The sequence below is a fragment of the Ctenopharyngodon idella genome, chromosome 7 (assembly GCF_019924925.1).
Source record: "Ctenopharyngodon idella isolate HZGC_01 chromosome 7, HZGC01, whole genome shotgun sequence".
NCBI lineage: Eukaryota > Metazoa > Chordata > Actinopteri > Cypriniformes > Xenocyprididae > Ctenopharyngodon > Ctenopharyngodon idella.
The window spans coordinates 772,225-799,498 of NC_067226.1; the positions used below are offsets into that span (position 1 = coordinate 772,225).

The 27,274-nt window shown below is 40.2% G+C and overlaps 2 protein-coding genes across 5 annotated transcripts in view; one reads left to right on the top strand and one right to left on the bottom strand.

Annotated features, from left to right (window-relative positions):
* Positions 1-267: 267 nt before the first annotated feature.
* On the bottom strand, positions 268-12,427 carry si:dkey-171c9.3 (uncharacterized). 3 transcript variants are annotated; one of them, XM_051900719.1, is made up of 4 exons: positions 12,328-12,427; positions 3,450-3,527; positions 1,651-3,240; positions 268-606 (listed from the first exon to the last, which is right to left on the bottom strand). In XM_051900719.1, the coding sequence occupies exons 2-4, from the start codon at positions 3,525-3,527 to the stop codon at positions 433-435; spliced, it is 1,842 nt and encodes a 613-aa protein (XP_051756679.1). In that variant the 5' UTR covers positions 12,328-12,427; the 3' UTR covers positions 268-432. The 3 variants fall into 3 exon arrangements, with proteins under 3 accessions (XP_051756679.1, XP_051756680.1, XP_051756678.1); XM_051900720.1 differs by lacking the exon at positions 12,328-12,427 and having other exon boundaries at positions 3,450-11,226; XM_051900718.1 differs by lacking the exon at positions 12,328-12,427 and having other exon boundaries at positions 3,450-3,765.
* Positions 12,428-12,704: 277 nt separating this feature from the next.
* Positions 12,705-27,274, top strand: part of ccnb3 (cyclin B3) — a 31,127-nt gene continuing 16,557 nt past the window's right edge. Inside the window, exons 1-9 of one of the 2 annotated variants that reach the window (XM_051900746.1) lie at positions 12,705-12,929; positions 13,172-13,258; positions 13,349-13,432; positions 13,924-14,024; positions 14,162-14,267; positions 14,611-14,709; positions 14,798-14,890; positions 15,321-15,458; positions 26,442-26,597. In XM_051900746.1, coding sequence (XP_051756706.1) covers positions 13,184-13,258; positions 13,349-13,432; positions 13,924-14,024; positions 14,162-14,267; positions 14,611-14,709; positions 14,798-14,890; positions 15,321-15,458; positions 26,442-26,597 — 852 coding nt within the window. In that variant the 5' untranslated portion in view covers positions 12,705-12,929; positions 13,172-13,183. The remainder of the gene's footprint in view (positions 12,930-13,171; positions 13,259-13,348; positions 13,433-13,923; positions 14,025-14,161; positions 14,268-14,610; positions 14,710-14,797; positions 14,891-15,320; positions 15,459-26,441; positions 26,598-27,274) is intronic. The other variant, XM_051900747.1, reaches the window with a different exon arrangement.

Consider the following 27,274-nt stretch of genomic DNA (forward strand, 5'->3'; position numbering starts at 1 on the left):
GAAAGCAAGGCAGAGGGTCAAAGAATGAGTATGTGTGAGTTTGTGTGTGTCCTGGGTTTTCAAGCTGTGGTCGCCAAGAGTGGGAGTGAGTGGGATGCAGGTTTTCGCTAAAGCGCATTCCTGCCATGTTAGATATCACTGCTTTGGGAGTATTAATGAGATGCAGTAAAATAGTCCTGCTTTTTACACAGCCCACAAAACCTTGCGCACCCCTTTAGAGCAATCAGCTCCATCATAAAACAACTCCAACAATAGAACATTCACTGCTTATCATCATTCAGACACACTTTATTATTGGTACTGACATATTGTTAAAAAATAATATACAGAATCTTTGGTCAAGAATGTGTCAGTGTGTTTTGGATGGTAGTAACTTCTAAAGCTGATTTGTAGATCAATGACCAGTTCTGCAAGGGTTTAGCTGGTCCAAGATCAGTTTAAACGTGCATTGTCAATCAGGTTCTGCAGATGCTCCAAGAGAGAATTGGAGCTCTCATAGCGCCCTCTGCTGGTCGTTTTCTGCATGTCACAAAACTCATCAAGAGAAGCCACTAAATCGCCCACCGTCCAGCCATTCAGACGGGCTCTCCGAGAGAGTCTGCAAAGCTAAGAGAACGTGTTAGTCAAAAAAAGTAATACAATTACTTTATAATGAAAATGATAGACTTTAGTGTGAGCACTTAATCTAATCGGCTCTTTCAAAGCAGTATGATATAGTACAATGAATGCCATCAAATAATTATAGTGCTTCCTTAAGCTTTTGTAAAGATTCAATCCATATCTCTATAAACTCAAAGCTATTGTATGAGATGGCAACCAGGATTGTTGTAAAATGCAAATTTCACTTCTTAATTTGAATTGTGATAACATTTCCAATTTACTTCTACTGGAACCACAATGCAAATTGCATATTGTTAGCCATGTTTTTATTAAATTTATTTAATCATTTTCTTATAGGATAAAATGTTTATTATTTTATAAAATAATATTTCCAATACAAATGCATGTGCAAGGTTTAAACTGATGTCTGTAAACTTAAAGCTTTTGTCTTAGATGACGACTGGAATCGTAAAAAGAGTTGTAACACTGTCAGTTTAACCACTTATAAATAATAATAATAACAAAAAAAGGATTTTTAAGACAAAACCTTTTCAGGAAAAAAAATATCAATTATAGGTTTAAATTTGATTTACGATTAAGGTTTCCCCATTTACTTCTACTGTGAATGACAGTCCAAACAATTTTTAATTGTCAACCCATGTTTTATGTATTTATTTACAAATTTGTTTTAGGATAAAATTTTTCCTTCTTAACATTTTTTTAAATTAAAATATTTCAAAATTATTGACTGGGAGTTGGTATAATAATAATATTATGTTTTAGGCAACTTTGGCCACCTTAAAACTTACCTCGAAAATACTGAGTTAAAGCCTGTTTCTAATTCTATGAGAATAGGAAAGTCTGTTATATAGTTGTGGTGTGAGAATACTTCCCTATTCTCATGGAATTGTAATGGAATCTAACACTTTATAGTTATTGTCCTTGGTGTGAACAAGGCCTTTAAACATTAAAGCAAAAAGTATTACAACAACCATCCATGGTCTTCTCAATTAGGCAAATTCAGTCTGTGAAAATTGTAATATTCTGTACCTGTTGCTGAAGGCTTGTGTCTGGTAGATCAAACTGAAATGCTGAAGTCCCGTTCTGAGAGGCCACGGCCCAGAGTAGAGCACATTGCAGTTCCTGTACATGACGACTTTCCTCAGCACATATCTTGATCACCAATGGTTTAATGTCTTTCTGGGAGCCAAATTCTGAGTGCTTACAGTTAAAGAGTAAGCTGGAAGCATCACACACAGAATGCTGAAGCACGTCTTCTGCGAAGTCGTTGGCAAATGTGTGTACCGATGATGTCACTTTTATGGCGTCAACTGTAATGGGGTTCAGTTCTGATTTATTGTTACAGCATCTGAAGGTTTTGGCTTTGAGGGAGTTGACTGAGTCTTTACACAGTGTGTTTGAATAATGTTCTTCTTCCCATGGCTGTGGTTCTGCCGCTTGGCTCAAAAGATGTGGCTGGGCTCCATGTTTAAACACGTCCTGTCTTAGCTTAGCAAAAGCATGAACCACACCGTTAATGATTAGCCCACTAGCTAAAACTTTCACCCCGTCCGTTGCAGAGAATGGCATGCTAGATCTTTTTTCTGGAGCCATGTCTACCTTATGTATTGAGTATGATGTTGTTTCTTCCTTCAAAACCTTCCTTTCTCCTCTCGCCATCACCTCTGCTAGAGACGTTGTGACAATTTCACTCGCTAGTTGATCAGAAATAGACAACATGCATTTCACACAACCCTCATCCCTTACTTTTATCTCATTTGTGGTGAGAGAATGAAGGATATCTGCAGATATTTGAGCAGCATAGTCAGTCAGCCTGGAAATGTCATTTTGGAGTCCACCATCATTAGCTTCTCTGCCCTCGTCTTCTTCTAGACCTCCGTTTCGACAACACTCCAGTGAAAGCGAGCGCATCAGCCTCACCATGAAGTCAGCGGATGCGTCTGTCATTTGGTTCTCCAATAAGGGTTTCATGTGGTCTTTGGGGGTTGGAGGAGGAGGTGAAGGAAGAAACTCTTTAGCAAGTCCTCCCTTTAGCTTCCTTGTGAAACTGGCTCGACTCCTCATCATCTCTGGATGTAAAGGGGTGCTTGGAGGAGCATCAGGGTAGTCGAGAGACCCCAGACTGGCCATGCTCTTCAAGGAAGTGGCATATACTGTGGTCAGTGAGTCATTATATTCCTCCATCTTGTCTGTTTCCATTTCAAATGCATTTTTATCACAGTTGTAGTCTGAGGAGCACAGGACCCATGCATTTTCATAATGCATTTTCCCCTCTATAACCCCTTTATCATTTATATTTTTGGACGATGGATCATCAGAGTGATGTTGCCTCTCCATCTCTTCTAGTGCTTTGCAACAGACTTTTAAAGTTAACTCTTCAGCTAGCATCTCAACGTCATCCTGTCTCACTTTGACATATTCACTTGGGTCTCTGATCCTCACAGCTGAATCTATAATAGCTTTGGCTGTCATATGCGCAAAGTGTTGAATAGGCTCTATGTTCTGTTCTAATGTTGCATACAGTAAACGGCTGTATGTTTCCAACGTGTGTTGGATTGACAACGGGTTGTATGCAGGTTGTGGGTATGAACCACTGTTGATTACTATCTGCGTAGAGTCCTGAAAAGGTCATAACAGAAAAAATTAAGATGACTTTCATCAGGTAAAGTTGCACTTTATACAGTGAACATACTTTTTAACAGCTACTTTTTTGCACGATGTTAGAAAGAAATTTAGAAGAGAAGGAACAGTTTTATTACTGCAATGTATTTATTTACAGGCTTTTAATATACTTATATGATACTAAATACTAAAATGTCTGTACTTACATCAGAGTGACCACATTCTGAGGCAGTGACTAGATCACACAGTTTAAATGAGCTGCTTAGCCACTCCTCATTAATCATCTGAAAAAGAGATATAAAATAGATATAATTTAAAGACGCACAATCTATGGGTTTCAAAGACGTCACTTCCGCTATGCTCGCCGCCATTTTTGTGTCCGACACGGCAACTAACACAGCAGTGCTTCATTGTACTGATGATCATCTTTAGCTTTTAGCGAGCACTCAAACAGCAACACAAAACATTAATAACTATGATTGTGGCTGTCATATTAATAACATTATAATTGTATACACTATTGTAATAAAATGTTGTGAATTATTTGGGCTTAGCTGCTGTTTCGGCATGTTGTTACAGGAAGAACGCATCCACAACAGGAGCTACATTCACGTTTCTTAGTTCAAGTTCATGCGTGCATGATTTTGTGCAAATTTAAGTTGTAATATTATGTTTATCTTGTATAAATATATCTGAATTATCCTATATAGAATGTGTTCTGTTGAGTTAATTAAGTGCTTCAGTTTATGTGTTCTCTTCAGTCTCAGCGCGAGCAGCTCAAACAGCAATGATGTTATCTAAATGAGACTATTTGGGAAAAATATCGATATTTAGAAAAAACGTACTCGGTTACTAACGTAACCTCGGTTCCCTTAGCATCGTTCGTCTTATTAATTAATAATGATTATTAATAAGACAAGACGCTATGGGGAAAACTCCTTTTTCTCCGATTCTGAAGCCTTTATACAATCACACATCGTGAACTGCACGGCCATTGGTTCGTGAAGTTAAAGAAAACGAACCAATGATGGCACGGAATGTGCGAGCCAATGGTGAGCGAGCCCGCTTGAGCCCACCAAAAGGGGTGGGGTCTCGGGCTATATAAACGGCCGTCTCACCATGGCAAGTCGATTAAATTCGACTGAAGCGACGGCATGAGGCGTCTCGCGCATAGCACGGCAAAGAACACAGTACTCATTCCGTATCTAAGGGAACCGAGGTTACGTTAGTAAACGAGTACGTTCCCTTGCGATACTACACGGTACTGTGTCGTTCGTCTTATTAATTAATACTGATTATTAATAAAACAAGACCCTATAGGGACAGTACAATCACGCCGTGCTACGCAGGGGGATGACCGAGCATCAGTGCAGAGCACTCAAGACAGGGTAGCCCAGACAACGGGGTACTGAAAAACTTTAGTCATCCACCCAAGCCCATAACTAGGGCACCGGAGGGGCCTAGGGTACATATATAGAGGGCACAGAACATAGTTACGCCCAGATGTGGTCGGGGTCGTAATGGAAAACCATAAGCTGTACACAGCAGATTCATGCAGAAAGGACCTGCGACTGAAGTGCAGGGACATCCAGATTATAAAACCTGACAAATGCGGACGGTGAGGCCCAGCCGGCCACCGCACAGATGTCGGCAATGGAAACGCGACAGGACCACGCCCACGAGGAGGCCATACCTCTCGTGGAATGCGCTCTCACAACCAAAGGGTATTGAAGACCTAAGGAGGAGTAAGCGAGTGCTATAGCGTTAACTATCCATCTGGAAAGTCTGGACTTTGTGACCGGGAGACCATTCGTGCGGCCACCGAAGCAAACAAAAAGCTGTTCCGCCTGACTTATGAAGATTTATGAAGGATACCACCGTCATGTTGTCTGATCTGACCAGGACGTGGTGTTCTACCAGGAGAGGAAGGAAAACCTGGAGAGCTCGGTATACCGCCATCATTTACAGGCAGTTGATATGCAGCTTGCTTTCCAGGTCGTTCCAAGCACCAAAGGCCAGACGGTTGTCGCACAGAACTCCCCAACCTGTCTTGGAGGTATCTGTGAAGACGACCTTCCTCTTGTCTATTGCCCCAATTGCCACGCCCTGCTTGAACCAGCAAGGGTTCGTCCAAGGGTCCAAGGTTGTGACACACGCCTGGTTCACCTTGAGCAAGCAACGACCATGTTGCCAGGCTAGGGGCAGGACCCGTGGTTTCAGCCAGAGCTGCAGAGGGCTCATGTGAAGCAAGCCCAGCTGCAGAGCCGGAGATGCTGAACTCATCAGACCTAGCATCCCCTGAAACATTCTGAGCGGCAGAGAAGCCCCTGGCGCAAAGGTTTGTACGAGCTGCTGGATGGCCAGAGAATGCTCTGGAGAGACTGTGGCCCTCAATTGGGTTGAGTCTAAAATTATCCCCAGGAACGACACACGTTGGCTGTAACAAGCTCTTTGTAAAATTGACCCTGAGCCCCAAGCACTCTAAGTGGTTGAGGATGATGGATCTGTGGGATATTATCTCCGCCTCCGACTGGGCCAGAACGAGCCAGTCGTCGAGGTAGTTCAGTATGCGCACACCCATCTGTCTCAGAGGGGAGAGAGCCGCATCCATGCACTTCGTAAAAGTGCAGGGAGCCAGAGATAGCCCGAACGGAAGGACCGTGTATTGATATGCTATCCCTTCAAAGGCGAATCTCAACAATTGCCTGTGATGGCGGGCTATCTGGATGTGAAAATAAGCGTCTTTCAGATCCAGGGTAAAGATCCAGTCTCCCGGGCGTATTTGCAGGAAGATCTGCTTCAAAATGATCATTCTGAATGAGCGCTTTATCAGGGCCCTGTTCAGATGTCTGAGATCGAGAATGGGTCTGAGACCGCCATCCTTTTTAGAGACGAGGAAGTACCTGCTGTAAAAACCTGACTCGGTCAGTGCTGGAGGAACCACCTCTATGGCTCCTTTTGCCAGCATGGTGTTTATCTCGGAACGCAGGACATGTGCCTCCTTGCTTTCCACAGAGGTTTGGACCACACCGTTGAAAAATGGGGCCCTTTGAGCGAATTGGAGTACATAACCTCGCTTTATTATGTTCAGAACCCAAGCTGACACTCCAGGGATGGCCTGCCAGGCCCCGGCCCGTGTGGCGAGGGGCTGAATTGGTTCTAGCACTATGTTGCTGTGAAGGGACTGTGGTGCGTGTATCGGGTAGAAGAGAAAATTTGCTCTCTTTTTGAGGATGTTTGTTTTTTTATGTCCGCTATCACAGCGGTGCACTGCCAGGGCGTTTGAACAGGCTCTGTGCAGGCAACAAGCACTTTTTCTTGAACACCCGGAACTGAATGGGGTGACAGGAAAACTGGGCGAGGCATTTTGGAGGGTGGTCCGGCCGCGGTGGGACTTAGCCTCCTCCTCTTCCTCCCTTGGACATCAGGCCGACTTCTGAGGCGCAGGGTCCAATGCTATCTTGGGCCGGGGGCCCTGTCGCACCGGAGGAGGGTGGCGCCTAGCAGAGCGCGAGCGCCGTCTGTGCTCAGAACGTGGCGCAGGCTTAGTGGCTGGCGGCTTGTTTTTGGGCGGCTGCTGCTGAGCTGGCGCTGACCTAGGGCGGCTCGAAGCAGAGGAGCTGGAGCGTTTTGGCAAAAAGTGTCGCATGGCCTGGGACAACTTTTGTGCCGCTGTGAAGCACTCGGCGAAACCATGGACGGTGGGCCCAAAGAGACCAGTGGGGGAAACTGGCGAGTCAAGGAAGACGGCCTTATCTGCGTCCTTGATCTCAGTCAGGTTGAGCCATAAGTGGCGCTCCGGCACCACCAGGCTGGCCATCGAACACCCAATAGCCTGAGCTGTGGTCTTCGTGGCGCGTAGGGCCAAGTCCGTGGCACTACGCAGCTCTTTGAAGGTGGCTGTGTCGTGCCCAGCCTCATCCAGGTCCCTGAGGAGCTTTGCTTGGTTCTCCTGGAGTACCACCATAGAGTGTAACGCTGAAGCTGCCTGACCGGCCGAGGTGTACGCCTGTCCAGCGAGGGCTGAGGTGGTACGGCAGGGCTTGGATGGGTGGGCGGCCTTCGTCTTCCATCCAATGGCAGCGGGCGGACACAGGTGTGCGGCCACAGCTTCATCCAAGGGAGGCAGCTTTTCATATCCTTTCTGCCCGGCGCTGTCAACAGAGGTGAGAGCGTGAGAGGCAGAAGGATGCAGGCGGGCAGAGTAGGGAGCGCACCATGACTTGGTGAGCTTGTCATGCACCACTGGAAAGAAGGGCGCTGACTGCTGAGGAGGCGCTTGTCGACATCCATGCAGGTATCACTCGTCTAAGCGGCTGCATGTGGGTTCCTCAGGCACAGACCACTTCAGACCGAGCTGCTTGACTGCTTTGGACAGCACACGGGTGAGCTCCGAGTCGATTGATGCCGATTGATGGGAGGAAGAAAACGGGAGGGCGCGAGGGGCGGAGTCGCGTTCTGAGAAGAACACTATCCACGAGCGCAAAGAGGCGAGACTCCTACCCTCGCAATGAGAGCAGGTCGATTCAGTGAGCGCGGCTTCTGCGTGGGACTTGCCCAGACATCGCACGCACTCACTGTGCCCATCATCAGCGTGCAGAGGGGCTCTGTACATGCCACAATCGTGGCGCGACATTTGTATCAACGTCGCAGAAATTTGCTCCTTAGAAAAAGCTCTTTTAGAAGCAACAGTGTTGCAAAGGATACACCGTTAATGCACTCACACGAACTGCAGGCGACTCGGTGGCGAAGCGCTGACCAGTCTGCTAGGAAGCGGCGTGTGAACAGAGCTGCTTGAGAGCGGCGAGCTGATCTGGCTGCTGCGAAGCGGTGGGCGATCAGCGCTGCACGAAAGCGGCGATCTGAGCGGCGAGCTGAAAATGGCGAGAGCTGCAGGCCGCTCGAGGGCGGCGAGCTGCTTGAGAGCAGCGAGCAAAAGAGAGCGGCAAGCAGGGAGGCGAGCTGATCAGACTGCTGCAGAGCGGCGAGTTAATCAGCGGCGAATCCAGCTGCTTGCAGGTGAAGGCGGTTTCAAGTCTCGTAGATCAAGCGAAGAGATGATATCTGCGTCGCTGAAGGAGAATGAATCGTTTTGCCATGGTGAGATGGCCGCTTATATAGCCCGAGACCCCGCCCTTTTTGGCGGGCTCGAGCGGGCTCGCTCACCATTGGCTCGCGCGTTCCGTGCCGTCATTTGTTCGTTTTCTTTAACTTCACAAACCAATGGCCGTGCAGTTCACACTGCGTGATTGTGTAAAGGCTTCAGAATCTGAGAAAAAGGAGTTTTCCCCATAGCGTCTTGTCTTATTAATAATCAATATTAATTAAGACGAACGACTCAGTACTCGTGTAGTATCGCAAGGGAACATCTGTTATTGTTTGTGATCCTTATTTTATTACCTCCAACTGTGTTTTGTCCCTTAAAAACATTTCTACAGTAGTGCCCACGAGAATAAGGTGGATATCTTGTACATCATCGCCATAAACCGAAGAAAGTGTTACCAAAAAATCTATTACCTAACAAAAATATAAATAAAATAACATAAAATATCTAAATGCAAACAAGTCATTTGACAACATTATTTAGACAATAAAGAAACAAAATGCATGTGCCATGGTGGAATAAATAATTGGAAATAAGGAAATGATTTAATCAAACCGTATGTTGATGAAAATAATATGAGAACAATACAAGTGCTAGTTATTAAAAATAATGCATTAATGCTTTTTTTAAAAAAATGAAACATTTTTAATATTACAGTAATAGTAAACATCTTTAATGACTGTTTGAAATATCATCATTGCTGTTAGAGCTGCATATGCACGCTGAAGCTGAAGAGAATGAATACCCATAAACTGAAGCTAGAAGGTTAATTAACTCAACGGAACACATCCTATATAAGATAATTCAGATATTTATACAAAATAAAAATATTACAACTATTTGCACAAAATCACGCACAGATGAACTTGAACTAAGTAACGTAGTCAGAATAATGTAACTGTTGTGGATCCGTTCTTCCTGTGACAACACGCCGAAACACAGCAACTAAGCCCAAAGAATTCACAACGTTTTATTACAATAGTGTATACAATTATAATGTTATGAATAAGTTATTAATGTTTTGCGTTGCTGTTTGAGAGGAAGATGATCATCAGTTTTGTACAATAAAGCTCTGCAGGTTATTAACCTCAACGAAACGCGTCCTATATGAGATTAATCAGATATTTATAGGCTACATAAATTTAATATTACGACTTTTATTTGCACAAAATCATGCAAATGCACAAGTGAAGCTTGAACTAAGTTATGTGCTAATCAGTCTGGCCATCTGGGATTTTGGTATGGAGATAAAGGTTATGATTATAATTTTTTGGTAGTATTAAACCACATCATGTGTGTATATTAGCACCGTTTGTTGTTTTCTTGTGGTATGAGATAGAGCGTTTCGACCCGGAAGCACTGCCGCGTGACGTCACTATTCAACCGAATAGTGTTCTAATTATAATGTTATGTAAATGACAGTCCCACTAGTTATTAATGTTGTGCATTGCTGTTTGGCTGCCAGTGGTGTGGTCCCATCTGATTGAAGCCAACAATTCCGCCGATCTAACTCCTTTGGGATCGAATAAAATTGTAGTTCGGGGTTTCTCTGACGACTGTTAAAACAGCTAACAGCACCACATATCCCAGGCATATTGTAACCTTGTTGTGAACTTTCTGAGAGTGTTTTGTTGATCTTCCTCTGGTAGCTGTAGCTGCTGTGACCATAGACTGAAACAGGTCGCGCAGCTGTGACCGGACAAAAAAATGGTGGCGATAAAACACAGTGACGTCACATGAAACGCATGGATATATCACCATATTGGTTATCAGATTTTTTTAATTGATCTGTATGGGTTTATATCAATTACGTTTGCATATAATTATAAGCGATAAGCCATTCTGCTTGTTTCCATTTCCTCACACATGCACACCACTGGAACCTTCCATAAAATATTATTTCAGTTCGGAAAGGCTGAAGCGAATTACATTCGCGAGGTTCATTGCACAGGATATGCGCTGTGAGAAACGCGCGCTTTGCTTGATGATACATGTGCAGCAATCTCGCCCGCCGGTAGGCATATTTTCCTGACAAATGCTAAATGAAGGCATCATTTATGTTGTTTGGAATGCTGTGGGTAAACAACAGTAAAGATGAGAAAGAGAAAAATCACACACAGCTCTTGAATGGAAAATGTTCAGATACTCTTAAATACTGAAAGCACTCTTTGTTTATTGCTTGTAACGTTTCATTGTTCCTCTTTTGGCTACTTGCTTTTGTGTTTTGAAGCTGTTTATATATTTAAAAACCTTAAAGTCCCCGTGAACCGGAAGTTGCAAATGACTTTTCTCCAGTGTTGTGACGTATTTCCAAGTGAAACGGAATATTGAATAGAGGGCAGGGTTTTACCTTAGCGCTCCTCCTCTCCATCTCTCGCTCAGATAGCAGACTAACGGTTGGAGAGGAGTGGTTTAAGCATTTTCAACCCAAGCCGTCAAACTGACGTCATCAGAGAAGGAACGCCATTCCAGACCGAAAGTAACTTTTCAGATTTTGATTAAAGATTACCACGACAAACAATTTTTTCTGTGTATTAACTTGCACGGATTAATTGTTCAACACAAGACTAGGAATATGCACTAACAAAGTAAATAGGGTCAATTCTGATTTCATGACGACTTTAACATACAATTTTATTAATTTAATTTTAACTTGTAATTATTTAAAAAGTACTTATATTGCATAAAATGTAAGATTAAGAAACGAATGAATTAATAAGAAAAAAAGTAGATCAAGAATCGTTTTGGAATAGGATTGTGACTCCCAGAATCGGAATCAGATCGTGAGGTGCCTAAAGATTCCCACCCCTAAGAGATATATAACCAACTAAAGAAAAACAGATCTCAAATGAGCAGAAAAAGAAATGGAAACCACAAGTGATCACCAGAAGAGTTGCTGTAACAGGAAGTCATGTGACTGACAGGAAAAGATAGTGGGTGTTGATAGGTTCTGAAAAAAAAAAAAAGTTTTCCATTTACATTCTCTTGCAGACTTTGATTTAATAATTAAGACAATGAAACTGGATAAGACATTATTCTAGATAATGTAACCTTTACCTAACACAATATATTAAGAGAAATGGAGAAGAAGCTTGTGAATGGACGTCAGTTCAAGCTTTGATAAACATCGACTCAGCCTAAAACGTTATTTCAGCGCCCATATACTTATTTAATTTGGCAATAAATGCTACAATGCATGAATAACCTGTTAGCTGCAGTCGGTTCAAATGTTAGATTATGAGTACATTTAAAGAGAATTGGAAATAAAAGGTCTCCAGGGCGGTTCTGTGGAGGACCTCACCTTGAAAAGTCTTTGGTTTTTTAATCTATTGTTTATGTATCGTCATACTTTGATGTTTTTAATGGAGACTTGAAACACTCAAAGGAGATTCTCTGATGAACCACAGATGATGGAGATTTTCTAAGGTGTAATAAAATGTGTGTGTGATAGTACTGGTCTAAAGAAATCCAATGCTATTTAACGTCAAATGCCCCATTAAACAAAGAACGTTTTAGAGGGTGGGATGCACAGTGTTAAATTAAATTTCATGGTATTGCTAAAAGATATTAATAAGTAAATGCATATGTGAAACACATTAAAAACACTTGGTTGTAGAACAAAGCTGGAGAGAGACTGCACTTATACTGTAGAATGAAAGACATCTTACAAGTAATCAGATGCAACCTAATGTATCAAATGTCACGTAACATGGCTTTAAAATGGTTATATTATGATTTTCATCTCCAAGCTTCTAAGATACAATTGAATTTGTCTTACATGCAATAATTTCCTGCTGCTGAAGGAAAATGTGAGAGAAAAGCAGGCAGACCAACTTTTAAAAGTAAAGTAAAATAGTAAAACAAAAAGGGAAATATAATTTCAGCCAAAATAGTTTCTGCAAAAAAATTCATTAATAATAATATTAGTGATAATTAACTAAATACATCAAATCACTTCTTCATACATCCGTTTTCTTTACCTTGTTGAAGAAAATCAGTCAAACAAGTTTAGCTTGATAAACTTGAGTATGTGAGTGATGGGGCCACAGGCAGTTTGCAGACTATGCTGATTTCCTGTGTGAAAGACGTGTATTGTATGTGTGGGTGGCTGGGGGTGTGGCTTCATTGTAAAGACAATAATATCAGTTATATACAAAATAAGCGAAAGCTATTAACATTATTGAAATATTTTACCTAATAAGTAGAACCTCTGTTGGTGTCATTACCAAGCACATTCTCTCCAACGTACACTTAAGAATCAAAGAACGCGAGCTGTCTTCCTATTGGTTGCTAGGGTGTTTTTGAAAATTCTATTGTCCCGCCCCTTAACAACGGCATCCTAACTCGACGCTCATTGGCCTAGAGCGAGGTGCAGTCGGCCAATCGCTTCACTGCGTGTAGTTTTGGACGCATGCAGACAGCAGTTCAGTGTGTGTCTGTTTAAGCCTGGATAGCTTTCCATTGTACTTTTCGTGAATGTGTGCACATATTCTCTCTCTCTCTCTCTCTCTCTCTCTCTCTTTTTTTTTTTTTTTAAATATTTTCCTGCTTTAGTTGATGTTGTTCAGCGTATCGTGAAAAGGTAAGATCAATTTGTAATTTCTCGCAAAACTAAACGAAACATTCGCCCGCATGTTGTTCTTTAACGACCGACTTGATGCTTCCTGCTATCAAAAATAAATTCTACACCGATCTTTGTTTGAATGTTTAGTAACCTTGTGGAGCACAACGAGAGTATGTGTGTGTCTGATGGAAGCGTGCACTATGCAGTTGTTCATTCATTCTTTGTTCACTTCACATTTGAAACAATATTTAACTGTGAAGAATCAGAATAAGATGCCCTTTTCCCGAGGAAAAAAGCCCACCACCAGTAAAATCCCCAAACTTCACCCCAAAGGACTGGAGAACCAGGTATACGGTGAGATCAGATCTAAAAATGAATTAGATCTTTGCTGATTTGATTGTTGTTGATTTGATCCATCTTGTGTTGATGTGTTTAAGCAGGATGGCCCCCAGACCAAGCGCTCATCATCTTCTCCCCAAGGGGCCCCTAAGAAAAGAACTGCTTTTGTGGACATTACCAATGTAAGGGTGCCATTGTCTCACAGTGTTTTTTGGCCCCTTGGTTTGATTCTGATGATATCAAACCAGTAAGTGTTGAGCATCTGACTTGTAACCCCACTAACACCAGCAGTTTAAACGAATGATGCAAATCAGCATGCCTGATAGCCATGACCTCATTGAAATCTTATTCATGCCAGAGCAGTAAATTACAGAGTGTACACAAAAGCAGGAGATCTCAAGTTTTAAATAGGTCAGATGGGCACTCTTTTGGTGGATCTGGGTTTCCAGGTGAGGTGCTCTCATATGCAAATTGTAATGATGGCTCTATTCACCATTGTCTAACACCTTATTCATTCTTTCTGTGTCTCAAGATTGAACCAAGTTGATTGATTTGGTGTGATTCATGCTTATTTTAACAAATTAAACCTTAAGTTCAGTTTTTGGCTGACACTTAGGCTGAATTTTGTCCCAAGAGAAAATATGCTAACTCTTAAAATGCACTTTTATTAAAGGCACACAAGATTGAGCTAAGCAACCCCATCAAAAAGAAAGATCCTGTTAAGAAGCTGCAGAAGAAGATCTCAGTACTTTCTAAGAATGATGTCAATTTAAAGTAAGTCATATTTTACTACCTCTTTATCTTTAATCTACCGTACATTGAGGTGTTTTGAGAGTGAGAATGAGAAGATTGTCCCAGAATTTGCAGGTTTAAAAAAAAAAAAGAAAAAAAAAAATCTTTTCTTCCTTCAGATCTGTGTTTAGTTCAGAGGAAAAGTTGGAGGAACTGAAGAATGTGGAGTCACTAGAAGAGCCCTCTTCTAAAGCCTCAATTCCTCCACACCTCCTGCCTCCAGAGGTAAGGCCCTGGTCTGCTGCATTGGTGTGATGACAGAATTGGCATGAATGTGAATATCTATGAGTAAATATCCAGTTGTCCCAAAGTGTTTGGGAGGGTTTTAAATAGGAGAGCTATTTAAAGAAGCCCCACAGACATATTGCTCCCTGCATTTAAGGTAGATGCAGAAGCAACATTTGAATTCTAATTAATGTTCATTTAATTAAGGATCACACTTTAAACACTTCATATTACATATTCATGGTACATATTATTAACATTCTTTAATATTTTAGGGGTTAACAAAAGTTTAGCAGGTTTTTTCCTTAAATATGCACAAATCTTTGTATCTGTTGTCTTTCAGATTCCTCCAGAGTTTGACATTGACTCTGAGCAACTCAGTGACTCCACGCATGCAGCAGAGTATGCCAAAGATATTTTTGACTACCTCAAGAGCAGAGAGGTTGGTTTAGTAGTGAGTTTATTGATGATCTTGCAGAAACAGAAACAGAAAACGGCAAGCTAAAACTTTTTATTTCTTTTATTTGCAGGACAAGTTTGTCTTACATGACTACATGGCTGATCAACCAACTCTGAACACCAATATGAGAGCAATTCTGGTGGACTGGCTGGTTGAGGTCCAGGTAAGTGTTGATGTTTGATGGCTTCTGGGCATCATTTCAAATGTGATAAGGTAGAATGTTGTTGGCTTTTGGTGGCTTAAAGGGATAGTTCACTCAAAAATGAAAATTCTGTCATTTACTCACCCTCAAGTAGTTCCAAACCTGACACACAAAGGAAGATACTTGGAAGAATGTCAGTAACCAAACAGATCTCGCCCCTCCATTTACTACCATAGTGGGAAAAACAAATACTATGGTAGTCAATGGGGGGCGAGATCTGTTTGGTTACTGACATTCTTCCAAATATCTTCCTTTGTGTTCAGCAGAACAAAGAAATTCATACAGGTTTGGAACTACTTGAGGGTGAGTAAATGATGACAGAATTTTCATTTTTGGGTGAACTATCCATTTAAGCACTGATGTGACTTTATTCTTGCTCTTTATTCTGCAGGAGAATTTTGAGCTGAATCATGAGACTCTGTACCTGGCTGTGAAAATGACGGATCATTATCTGGCCATGAGCCAGGTCAAACGGGAGTCTTTACAGCTCATCGGTTCCACTGCCATGCTCATTGCTTCTAAATTTGAGGTAAGACATGTGCTCTCTCATGATAGCTGAAAGTCATTCCTTTAGACTTGCACTTTTCTGGGCTTAGTGGTAATTAGTCAAGGACTTAGTCATTCTCCCATTATCTCACACATACACACACTTGCACAACCTCATAGAAATGTAGTTACTCATTACGGTGTGTGTATGTATGTACAAGGTACACGTACACACACACACACACACACACACACACACACACACACACACACAGTGCTCAGCGTAAATGAGCACACCCCCTTTGAAAAGTAACATTTTAAACAATATCTCAGTGAACACAAAAACAATTTCCAAAATGTTGACAAGACTAAGTTTAATATAACATCTGTTTAACTTATAACATGAAAGTAAGGTTAATAATTACACATTTTTCAGGTTTACTCAAATTAGGGTGATGCAAAAATGAGTACACCCCACAACAAAAACTACTACATCTAGTACTTTGTATGGCCTCCATGATTTTTAATGACAGCACCAAGTCTTCTAGGCATGGAATGAACAAGTTGGCGACATTTTGCAACATCTTTTTCCATTCTTCAAGAATGACTTCTTTTAGAGACTGGATGCTGGATGGAGAGTGATACTCAACTTGTCTCTTCAGAATTCCCCATAGTGTTCAATTGGGTTCAGATCAGGAGACATACTTGGCCACTGAATCACTTTCACCCTGTTCTTCTTCAGAAATCCAACAGTGGCCTTAGATGTGTGTTTAGGGTCATTGTCATGTTGGAAAAGTGCACGACGACCAAGGACACGGAGTGATGGTAGCACCTTCTCTTTCAGTATAGAGCAGTACATCTGTGAATTCATGATGCCATCAATGAAATGCAGCTCCCCGACACCAGCAGCATTCATGCAACCCTACATAAGGACACTGCCACCACCATGTTTCACTGTAGGCACCATGCATTTTTCTTTGTATTCCTTACCTTTGCGACGCCATACAGTTTTGAAGCCATCAGTTCCAAAAACATTTATCTTAGTCTCATCACTCCAGAGTATAGAGTCCCAGTAGTCTTCATCTTTGTCAGCATGGGTCCTGGCAAACTCTAGGCAGGCTTTTTTGAGCCTGGGCTTTAGCAGAGGCTTCTTTCGTGGACGGCACCCATGCATGCCATTCCTCTGCAGTGTATGCCATATTGGGTCACGGAAAATAGTCACCCCAGTTTGGCTTTCTACTTCTTTAGATAACTGCAGTGAACTTGCATGCCGATTTTCTTCAACCCTCCTCATCAGAAGACACTCCTGTCGAGGTGTTAACTTCCATGGACGACCTGGACGTCTCTGTGAGATGGTTGCAGTTCCTTTTTTTTTTTTTTTTTGTTAATTTTTGCACCACTTTTGCTGTAGTATTATGACTGATTAGTAAAGCTTTGCTGATCTTCTTTTAGCTTTCACCTTTCTGGTGTAAATAAATTTCTTTCTCAGGTCTTGTGACATTTCTCTTCCATGTGGTGCCATTGCTGACAGCATGAAATGGGAAGGGATTTTAACACCCTTTTAAAGTCAACTGTCTGCTGGACATCTGTGTAACGAATAATTAGACTCACCTGTGGTTGAATTCTTGTTAAATTAGACATTTGTAGTCTAAAATGTAGCTTTGCTCCAGAGACTTTCACTCATTTTTTGCATCACCCTAATTTGAGTAAAACTGAAAATTTTGTTCTCTAAGTTATATTAACCTTACTTTCATGTTATAAGTTAAATAGATGTTATATAAAACTTAGTCTAGTCAACATTTTGGAAATTGTTTTTGTGTTCATTGAGATATTGTTTAAAATGTTACTTTTGAAAGGGGGTATACTCATTTACGCTGAGCACTGTGTATGTGTGTATATCATCTTCCTTGTTAAATGAACATTACATTTACTTTACATTACATCAAAAAAGAAAAAAAAACAAATACTTTTCTATTTTGTAATTTTACATTAACAATGTATTGTAATGTTCTATTTATCAAAACCAAGTCAATCTCATCAAGTTAGTGTTTTAAGCATTTCTACATTAATTCCAAAATAATAACTAAAGGCTGTAACAATTATACAACATATTTTATTTGTGTATTGATGTTTTTCTTCTTAATTGTCAACTTAGGCTATTTTGGATCATCAGTCATGCTCCGTAACCATCGTCTGTCACAGACACGAAGATGTATTTTTAATTTCACCAAGCTGATTGCACTAAAAAACCCTGCAGTCATCATGCTTTCAGTCCATTTCAAGTTTGATTTTTGACGTGACATAAAGCTGTGATATCTAACTGGATGATCTGTTTACTTACTTTTCAATTAGTCTTCCCATTGACGCCATCATTTGTTCATTCAAACTGACGCGTGGAACGCGCACGTAAACAAGAGGCGGGATTTATCACACAAACCAATCATAACAAATTACATCCAATCATAACGCGATGGAGACATTGCCTTCTCTCACGTGACTTTCCCCCATTCATTCTCAATTACCCCCCACAAAACCCACCGCACGCCGGGGGTCTAATGGTTTTCTATGAGAGGAAAGGGAGGCATGACTCCTGCTGTAACTTTAACTGTGGGTGTCGCTGTTGGGCAGTGTTCCTTAAGAAATACGAGTGACTTGCGCGCTTTTTAATGTCATAATTTGTAATATTTGTGTTGTTTTATATGTAATATGGATTAATTTCTAATCCTATTTTTTTTGAGGAGGCACTGCCTTCCTTGCCTCCTTGGAGGAAACGCCCCTGATAGATAGATAGATATATATAAATATATAAAAATAGGATGAGAAATTATATACAGTGGGTACAGAAAGTATTCAGACCCCCTTAAATTTTTCACTCTGTTATATTGCAGCCATTTGCTAAAATCATTTAAGTTCATTTTTTTTTCCTCATTAATGTACACACAGCACCCCATATTGACAGAAAAACACAGAATTGTTGACATTTTTGTAGATTTATTAAAAAAGAAAAACTGAAATATCACATGGTCCTAAGTATTCAGAGCCTTTGCTGTGACACTCATATATTTAACTCAGGTGCTGTCCATTTCTTCTGATCATCCTTGAGATGGTTCTACACCTTCATTTGAGTCCAGCTGTGTTTGATTATACTGATTGGACTTGATTAGGAAAGCCACACACCTGTCTATATAAGACCTTACAGCTCACAGTGCATGTCAGAGCAAATGAGAATCATGTGGTCAAAGGAACTGCCTGAAGAGCTCAGAGACAGAATTGTGGCAAGGCACAGATCTGGCCAAGGTTACAAAAAAATTTCTGCTGCACTTAAGGTTCCTAAGAGCACAGTGGCCTCCATAATCCTTAAATGGAAGACGTTTGGGACGACCAGAACCCTTCCTAGAGCTGGCCGTCCGGCCAAACTGAGCTATCGGGGGAGAAGAACCTTGGTGAGAGAGGTAAAGAAGAACTCAAAGATCACTGTGGCTGAGCTCCAGAGATGCAGTCGGGAGATGGGAGAAAGTTGTAGAAAGTCAACCATCACTGCAGCCCTCCACCAGTCGGGGCTTTATGGCAGAGTGGCCTGACGGAAGCCTCTCCTCAGTGCAAGACACATGAAAGCCCGCATGGAGTTTGCTAAGGTGGTGAGAAATAAGATTCTCTGGTCTGATGAGACCAAGATAGACTTTTTGGCCTTAATTCTAAGCGGTATGTGTGGAGAAAACCAGGCACTGCTCATCACCTGTCCAATACAGTCCCAACAGTGAAGCATGGTGGTGGCAGCATCATGCTGTGGGGGTGTTTTTCAGCTGCAGGGACAGGACGACTGGTTGCAATCGAGGGAAAGATGAATGCGGCCGAGTACAGGGATATCCTGGACGAAAACCTTCTCCAGAGTGCTCAGGACCTCAGACTGGGCCGAAGGTTTACCTTCCAACAAGACAATGACCCTAAGCACACAGCTAAAATAACAAAGGAGTGGCTTCACAACAACTCTGTGACTGTTCTTGAATGGCCCAGCCAGAGCCCTGACTTAAACCCAATTGAGCATCTCTGGAGAGACCTAAAAATGGCTGTCCACCAACGTTTACCATCCAACCTGACAGAACTGGAGAGGATCTGCAAGGAGGAATGGCAGAGGATCCCCAAACCCAGGTGTGAAAAACTTGTTGCATCTTTCCCAAAAAGACTCATGGCTGTATTAGATCAAAAGGGTGCTTCTACTAAATACTGAGCAAAGGGTCTGAATACTTAGGACCATGTGATATTTCAGTTTTTCTTTTTTAATAAATCTGCAAAAATGTCAACAATTCTGTGTTTTTCTGTCAATATGGGGTGCTGTGTGTACATTAATGAGGAAAAAAAATGAACTTAAATGATTTTAGCAAATGGCTGCAATATAACAAAGAGTGAAAAATTTAAGGGGGTCTGAATACTTTCCGTACCCACTGTGTGTGTGTGTGTGTGTGTGTGTATATATATGTTAGCAGGTTTTTCCTTGTTTAAAGATTTAAAAATGCACACAGCGCTCTCTGTAAGTATTGGGACAGTAAAAACAAAATTGCTCTGTTAGCTTTGGTGTCAAGACATCTATAAATATGATTAAAAGATTAATATGAGGCAGAAGTACAGAATGTCACATTTTATTATTGACTGTTTCAACACAAAATGTTTCACCAACTAAGAAGAACAGCACTTTTAGAGTTTCATCCCTCTGCCTAATGTGAGCATAAGTATTTAAGGGATGATTTTAAGGGATAAGGGATGGTTTTACTTATTAGCTTTTACACATTTACATTTGCTTTATTTAGTTGGAAATCCCTTGCAAGCCATCACAGGAGTGAGTCTGTGACCCGTAGACATCACCAGACTCTTGGTTTCACTCTTTAAAATGCTTTTCCAGGCCTTTAATACAGCCATTTTCAACGGTTGCTTGTTTTGGGGAGTTTCTGTCTTTAGTCTTCCCTTCAGCTGGTGAAATGCATGTTAAATAGGATTTAAATCTGGAAACTGACTTAGCCATTCTAAGACCCAAAATTTCTATACCATGATAATCTTGATTGAGTTGACAGTACTAGTGTTTTGGGTCATTGTCCTGTTGCCATATGAAGTACTTCCCAGTGAGTCTGGTGGCATTTTCTTGAACATTGGTCAGCAAGATTCTTTTGTACACTTCTGAATTCATTCTTCTTCAGCCATCATTGAATAAGTCATAAATAAAGATGATTGAGCCTGTTCCACAGACAGACATGCATGCCCATGACATGACACTACCTCCACCATGCTTTCCAGATGAGGTTGTATGCCTTGGTTCATTTGCAGTTTCTTCTTTTCTCCACACTTTTGCTTTCCTACTTTGATAAAGGTTAATATTTGTCTCATCTGTCCATAAAACTCTGTTCTAAAACTTTACTGGCTCATCTCTGTGTGTTTTTGCAAATTCTAATTGGCTTTCCTATTATTGGTACTGATCAGATGTTTGATCTTGCTGTGTAAGCCTCTGTAATTCTGTTGGTGATTTCTCCTGCGAAAAGCAGATTGTGAGACTATCACCCCAGCTTTTACTGACAGTTATTTTAGAGTTTTTTCATAGCCCTTTTCATTTGTCTATCATCAACTGCTGTTGATTTTCTCAGCTGACCTGGTCATTGTTGGTTGCTGAAGCTTGCCAGTGGTATCTATCTTTTTCAGGACTTTCCAAACTGGATATTCCAAGTCAATCTCCAGATTTAAATTCTATGTAACATGCATTTCAACAGCTGAAGAGGAGACTAAAGGCAGAAACTCCCCAAAACAAGCAACCGTTGAAAATGGCTGTATTAAAGGCCTGGAAAAGCATTTTAAAGTGTGAAACCAAGAGTCTGGTGATATCTATGGGTCACTCGCTCCTGTGATTGCTTGCAAGGGATTTACATTAAATATTAGCTTTTACACAATTACATTTACTTTAAGTTAAACCGTCCCAATATTTATGCCCACATTAGGCAGAGGCATGAAACTCTAAAAGTGCTTTTTTTCTTAGTTTGTAAAACATTTTGTGTTGAAATGGTCAATAATAAAATGTGACATTCTGTACTTCTGCCTCATATTAATCTTTTAATCATATTTATAGATGTCTTGACACTAAAGCTAACAGAGCAATTTTGTCTTTACTGTCCCAATACTTATGGAGGGCACTGTATATGTGTGTGTGTGTGTGTGTGTGTGTATATATATATATATATAGTAGTAGTCAACATTTGAAGTGGATCAAAAAAGTTAATCAAAGTTGTCCTAAGAAGTTTTTAGGATAACTTTGATGAAAGGTTTTGATCCACTTCAAATGCTGACTATATATATATATATATATATATATATATATATATATATATATATATATATATATATATATATATATATATATATATATACAGGTGCTGGTCATATAATTAGAATATCATCAAAAAGTTGATTTATTTCACTAATTCCATTCCAAAAGTGAAACTTGTATATTATATTCATTCATTACACACAGACTGATATATTTCAAATGTTTATTTCTTTTAATTTTGATGATTATAACTGACAACTAAGGAAAATCCCAAATTCAGTATCTCAGAAAATTAGAATATTACTTAAGACCAACACAAAGAAAGGATTTTTAGAAATCTTGGCCAACTGAAAAGTATGAACATGAAAAGTATGAGCATGTACAGCACTCAATACTTAGTGGGGCTCCTTTTGCCTGAATTACTGCAGCAATGCGGCGTGGCATGGAGTCGATCAGTCTGTGGCACTGCTCAGGTGTTATAAGAGCCCAGGTTGTTCTGATAGTGGCCTTCAGCTCTTCTGCATTGTTGGGTCTGGCATATCGCATCTTCCTCTTCACAATACCCCATAGATTTTCTATGGGGTTAAGGTCAGGCGAGTTTGCTGGCCAATTAAGAACAGGGATACCATGGTCCTTAAACCAGGTACTGGTAGCTTTGGCACTGTGTGCAGGTGCCAAGTCCTGTTGGAAAATGAAATCTGCATCTCCATAAAGTTGGTCAGCAGCAGGAAGCATGAAGTGCTCTAAAACTTCCTGGTATACGGCTGCGTTGACCTTGGACCTCAGAAAACACAGTGGACCAACACCAGCAGATGACATGGCACCCCAAACCATCACTGACTGTGGAAACTTTACACTGGACCTCAAGCAACGTGGATTGTGTGCCTCTCCTCTCTTCCTCCAGACTCTGGGACCCTGATTTCCAAAGGAAATGCAAAATTTACTTTCATCAGAGAACATAACTTTGGACCACTCAGCAGCAGTCCAGTCCTTTTTGTCTTTAGCCCAGGCGAGACGCTTCTGACGCTGTCTGTTGTTCAAGAGTGGCTTGACACAAGGAATGCGACAGCTGAAACCCATGTCTTGCATACGTCTGTGCGTAGTGGTTCTTGAAGCACTGACTCCAGCTGCAGTCCACTCTTTGTGAATCTCCCCCACATTTTTGAATGGGTTTTGTTTCACAATCCTCTCCAGGGTGCGGTTATCCCTGTTGCTTGTACACTTTTTTCTACCACATCTTTTCCTTCCCTTCGCCTCTCTATTAATGTGCTTGGACACAGAGCTCTGTGAACAGCCAGCCTCTTTTGCAATGACCTTTTGTGTCTTGCCCTCCTTGTGCAAGGTGTCAATGGTCGTCTTTTGGACAACTGTCAAGTCAGCAGCCTTCCCCATGATTGTGTAGCCTACAGAACTAGACTGAGAGACCATTTAAAGGCCTTTGCAGGTGTTTTGAGTTAATTAGCTGATTAGAGTGTGGCACCAGGTGTCTTCAATATTGAACCTTTTCACAATATTCTAATTTTCTGAGATACTGAATTTGGGATTTTCCTTAGTTGTCAGTTATAATCATCAAAATTAAAAGAAATAAACATTTGAAATATATCAGTCTGTGTGTAATGAATGAATATAATATACAAGTTTCACTTTTTGAATGGAATTTTGAAATAAATCAACTTTTTGATGATATTCTAATTATATGACCAGCTCCTGTGTATATATATATCAGGGTTCCCACGCGTCCTGGAAATCCTGGAATATTAATGACCAATTTTCCAGTCCTGGAAAACACATGGAAAACATAGATTGTCCTGGAAAATTATAATTTTTAAATGTTCTTCATTAAAGAATTGGCCGACAACTGGTTGAAACAATTAACGTTAGTAACAGAAAGCGCTCTGTTCAGGGATGCTGAGTTTTGACACGTGAGCTCACGCTGTTTAATCTCCCTGTGACGTATGACGCTGTCTCGTGTTGGCGGGTTTTAGGTGCTAGGAATTAAATGCTCGAATGTTTGCAGCAAATGTTCACTGGTATGCAGGTAATATTTAATTACCTTGTTAATATTATTGTAAGGTAATTATTTTGATACGCATGTGCAAGGGGTCTGCACGGCGAATTACAGCATGCGTGACGTCATTTGTCTGAGAAAAGGTTATCGATTTGTTAAGTCTATTTTATTTAGAATCGTTGGAACGTCTTGCATCCCCATGACAAATCAGACCCAAACTTCCCAAACCTGTTTTATGAACGATGTAGGAAGTGAAAATGAGATGCTGACGCGATGCACAGCGATAATTGCGTGTTCATAGTGCAGCACAGACTTGTGAACATGAGGCGGAGGCCGGTAATATATAATAGTACTTATATAAACGTAATAAAGGCACGTTTGAGAAACGATTCATGACCCATTCATGAAGACCGTCTTTTCTTCATTCCTAAATGAATAAGCGTTTTGAATGAATCGTTTGATAGAGTGACTCCAATGATTCACTCATTAAGACTATTATTTGCTGCCACCTGCTGGTGGTAAGTTTAATTTTTAAAGCATCTTACCTTTCCTCTTTCGATTCTAAATTGTATTTATTTTAAAACATTAAACTTGTTGCATTATTTATACAATTGTGATATACTGTTTGTTGATATTTTATTACAACACTAGATTATTACTAGTGATTTTTGGTGTCATTTTATTAAATAGTTGGTTAATATAATATGAATATATAACATAACTTAAAATAAATATAGAATGTGTGCTTTCCAAAAAAGAAAAGACAATGAAGTACAATGACCGGATACAAAATTAGAACAGGATAGGATGCAAAAAGAGATGGTAATAAAAATAAAGGGGATAGAATATACAGTTTGTATTGTATAAAAACCATTATGTCTAAGGAGATTATCCTGCTAGAGAGTGAACCAGATGTGTGTGTATTTGGTGTATTTCTGATTTTATAGTTAGGTTATAGCCATAAAATGTATGTTTTTTTAAGAGAGGAGAGAGGAATATATTACTTTAGGCTGTGAATATGTGATCCTTATATTTTATTCCCATCATCATGAAATTTGAAATGTCCTGGAAAAATCCTGGAAAATGATCTCTGAAAAAGAGTGGGAACCCTGGGTGTATATATATATATATATATATATATATATATATATATATATATATATATATATATATATATATATATATATATAAAATATGTATACACACACACACATATATAAATATATATAGTAGTCAACATTTAAAGTGGATCAAAACCTTTCATCAAAGTTGTTTATGTGTGTTATAATATATATGTGTTGGTGCACGTTTACAAGACGTCAAACTCGGCGAAAAAAGAGCGCAAATTCTGTTTTGATTTGGGTAGTGCCTATATACTTGTCTGTGTAATAACTAAAAGAATGTTTTATCTATCATATTTTATGGCTAGTTTACTTTAATTTTTTATAATACACCATACTTTCACCCAAACTGAATAATTAAAAACAAGTTTAAATGGGTAAATCTTCTATAAATATTTTTGATTCTTAACTTTCTTTTCTGACATACTCCAATTTTTGTTAAAACACACTAGACATGCTTTTTTTTTTTTTTTTTTTATGTGAAATCATATTTACTTTGTCCATCAAAAGTGTGCTTTCAATTTAATTGAGCATCAGCAGTGCAGCAAAAATAGTCTCTGCGCTGAAACCCCCGCTTCACCGCTGCTCATGCAATGCTCCTGCTTGACGCTCACTTGCTGCTCCTGCTCCCGGTGTGAATGAAGTCATTGGTTAAAGGGTTAGGTCACCCAAAAACGAAAATAATGTCATTTATTACTCACCCTCATGTCGTTCCACACCCATAAGACCTTCATTCATCTTCGGAACACAAATTAAGATATTTTTGATTAAATCCGATGGCTCAGTGAGGCCTGCATTCACAGCAATGACATTTCCTCTCTCAAGATCCATAAAGGTACTAAAAACATATTTAAAACAGTTCATGCGAGTTCAGTAGTTCTACCTTTAATATTATATTTTTAGAATATTTTTGTGCACCAAAAAAACAAAATAACGACTTTTCAACAATATAGTGATGGGCCAATTTCAAAACACTGCTTCGGAGCTTTGCAAATCGAATCAGGGACTTGGAGCGCCAAAGTCACGTGGTTTTGATTCGTTAAGCTCCGAAGCAGTGTTTTGAAATCGGCCCATCGCTATATTGTTTAAAAAGTCGTTATTTTGGTGCACAAAAAGTATTCTTGTCGCTTTATAATATTAAGGTAGAACCACTGAACTCACATGAACTGTTTTAAATGTTTTTAGTACCTTCATGGATCTTGAGAGAGGAAATGTCGTTGCTTTGAATGCAAGCCTCACTGAGCCATCGGATTGAATCAAAAATATCTTAATTTGTTTTCCGAAGATGAATGAAGGCCTTACTGGTGTAGAACGACATGAGGGTGAGTAATAAATGACATTATTTTCATTTTTGGGTGAACTAACCGTTTAACATGAACGCTGAAAAAAAAACGTGCTGCTCATGCACCGCTCACACTTGTGGTGTGAAACGGCTGTAACTGAACAATAAAAGTCAAATTGAGTGCATTGCAGTGTGGGTTGCAGTACCTGCACTGTGTGCTGTATTTTTGCATACTATGCACAATATACTTACTGCATGCTGCAAAAAAATTTTCAGTTGTTACCCATCATCTTTCTGGTGTTTCCTCACAGGAGCGGGCTCCACCTTGCGTGGATGATTTCCTATATATTTGTGATGATGCCTACAAGCGCTCCCAGCTCATCGCCATGGAGATCAGCATCCTGCAGGCGCTGAACTTTGACATCAATATTCCGGTTCCATACCGCTTCCTCCGTCGTTATGCCAAGGTTAGAGACAAAAACACATATCCCCTCACTGAAAAGAGAGGTGGAACTCCTTTGGAGTCATCTGACACACACTAGGATTAACATCGTGTGTGTGTGTGTGTGTGTTTGTTTGTTCGTCAAAGTCAGAGAGAAAGAAGTATGCGTTGGATGTCTTTGTGTTTGTCAGGTGTGACCTGTTTTATTTCCCCTCTGTATTCCCTGAGGAATCTGCCCGTGTGTGTGTGTGTGTGTGTGTATGACCGGCTGTTACTGGTTGTTACTGCTTGTTGCTGTCAGAACCATTCCCATTTTCAACAGCTGAATTAATTGAGCTTTAGTCAAAGCTCCATGATTTAACAATGTCTTTTTTTTTGTTTTTATTTGTCAGCGGAATGGCTGGTTTTACTAATTGTTTTTTTTCTTTAGTGTACATTAAAAAATAATATCATTATATTCAATGTGATCATTAAGATAACAACACAACAAAAATAAAATCATTTTTAAATGGTGGCTTAGTTTTCTGAAGAAAAGCAATTACAGCATGCACACAAATAGATCACTTATACTTATTAATGCCAATGCTTTTATCCAGAGAGTAGGGACAAGCTACAAGCAATAAGGATACAGTAGACCAACTCCCCTTTTGCTTGAATGTGGTTACTGATACATTAGTAAAATAAAATAAGGATGGTTTACTT

What these genes read in the sequence shown, in the direction of transcription:
- si:dkey-171c9.3 (XM_051900718.1), bottom strand. Translation starts at nt 3,614, where the DNA reads ATGGCGGCGAGCATAGCGGAAGTGACGTCTTTGAAACCCATAGATTGT. An exon ending in CAGAATGTGGTCACTCTGAT is followed by an intron (nt 3,241 to 3,449) that starts GTAAGTACAGAC and finishes TGACCTTTTCAG; the next exon opens with GACTCTACGCAGATAGTAAT. An exon ending in ACACAAGCCTTCAGCAACAG is followed by an intron (nt 607 to 1,650) that starts GTACAGAATATT and finishes ACGTTCTCTTAG; the next exon opens with CTTTGCAGACTCTCTCGGAG.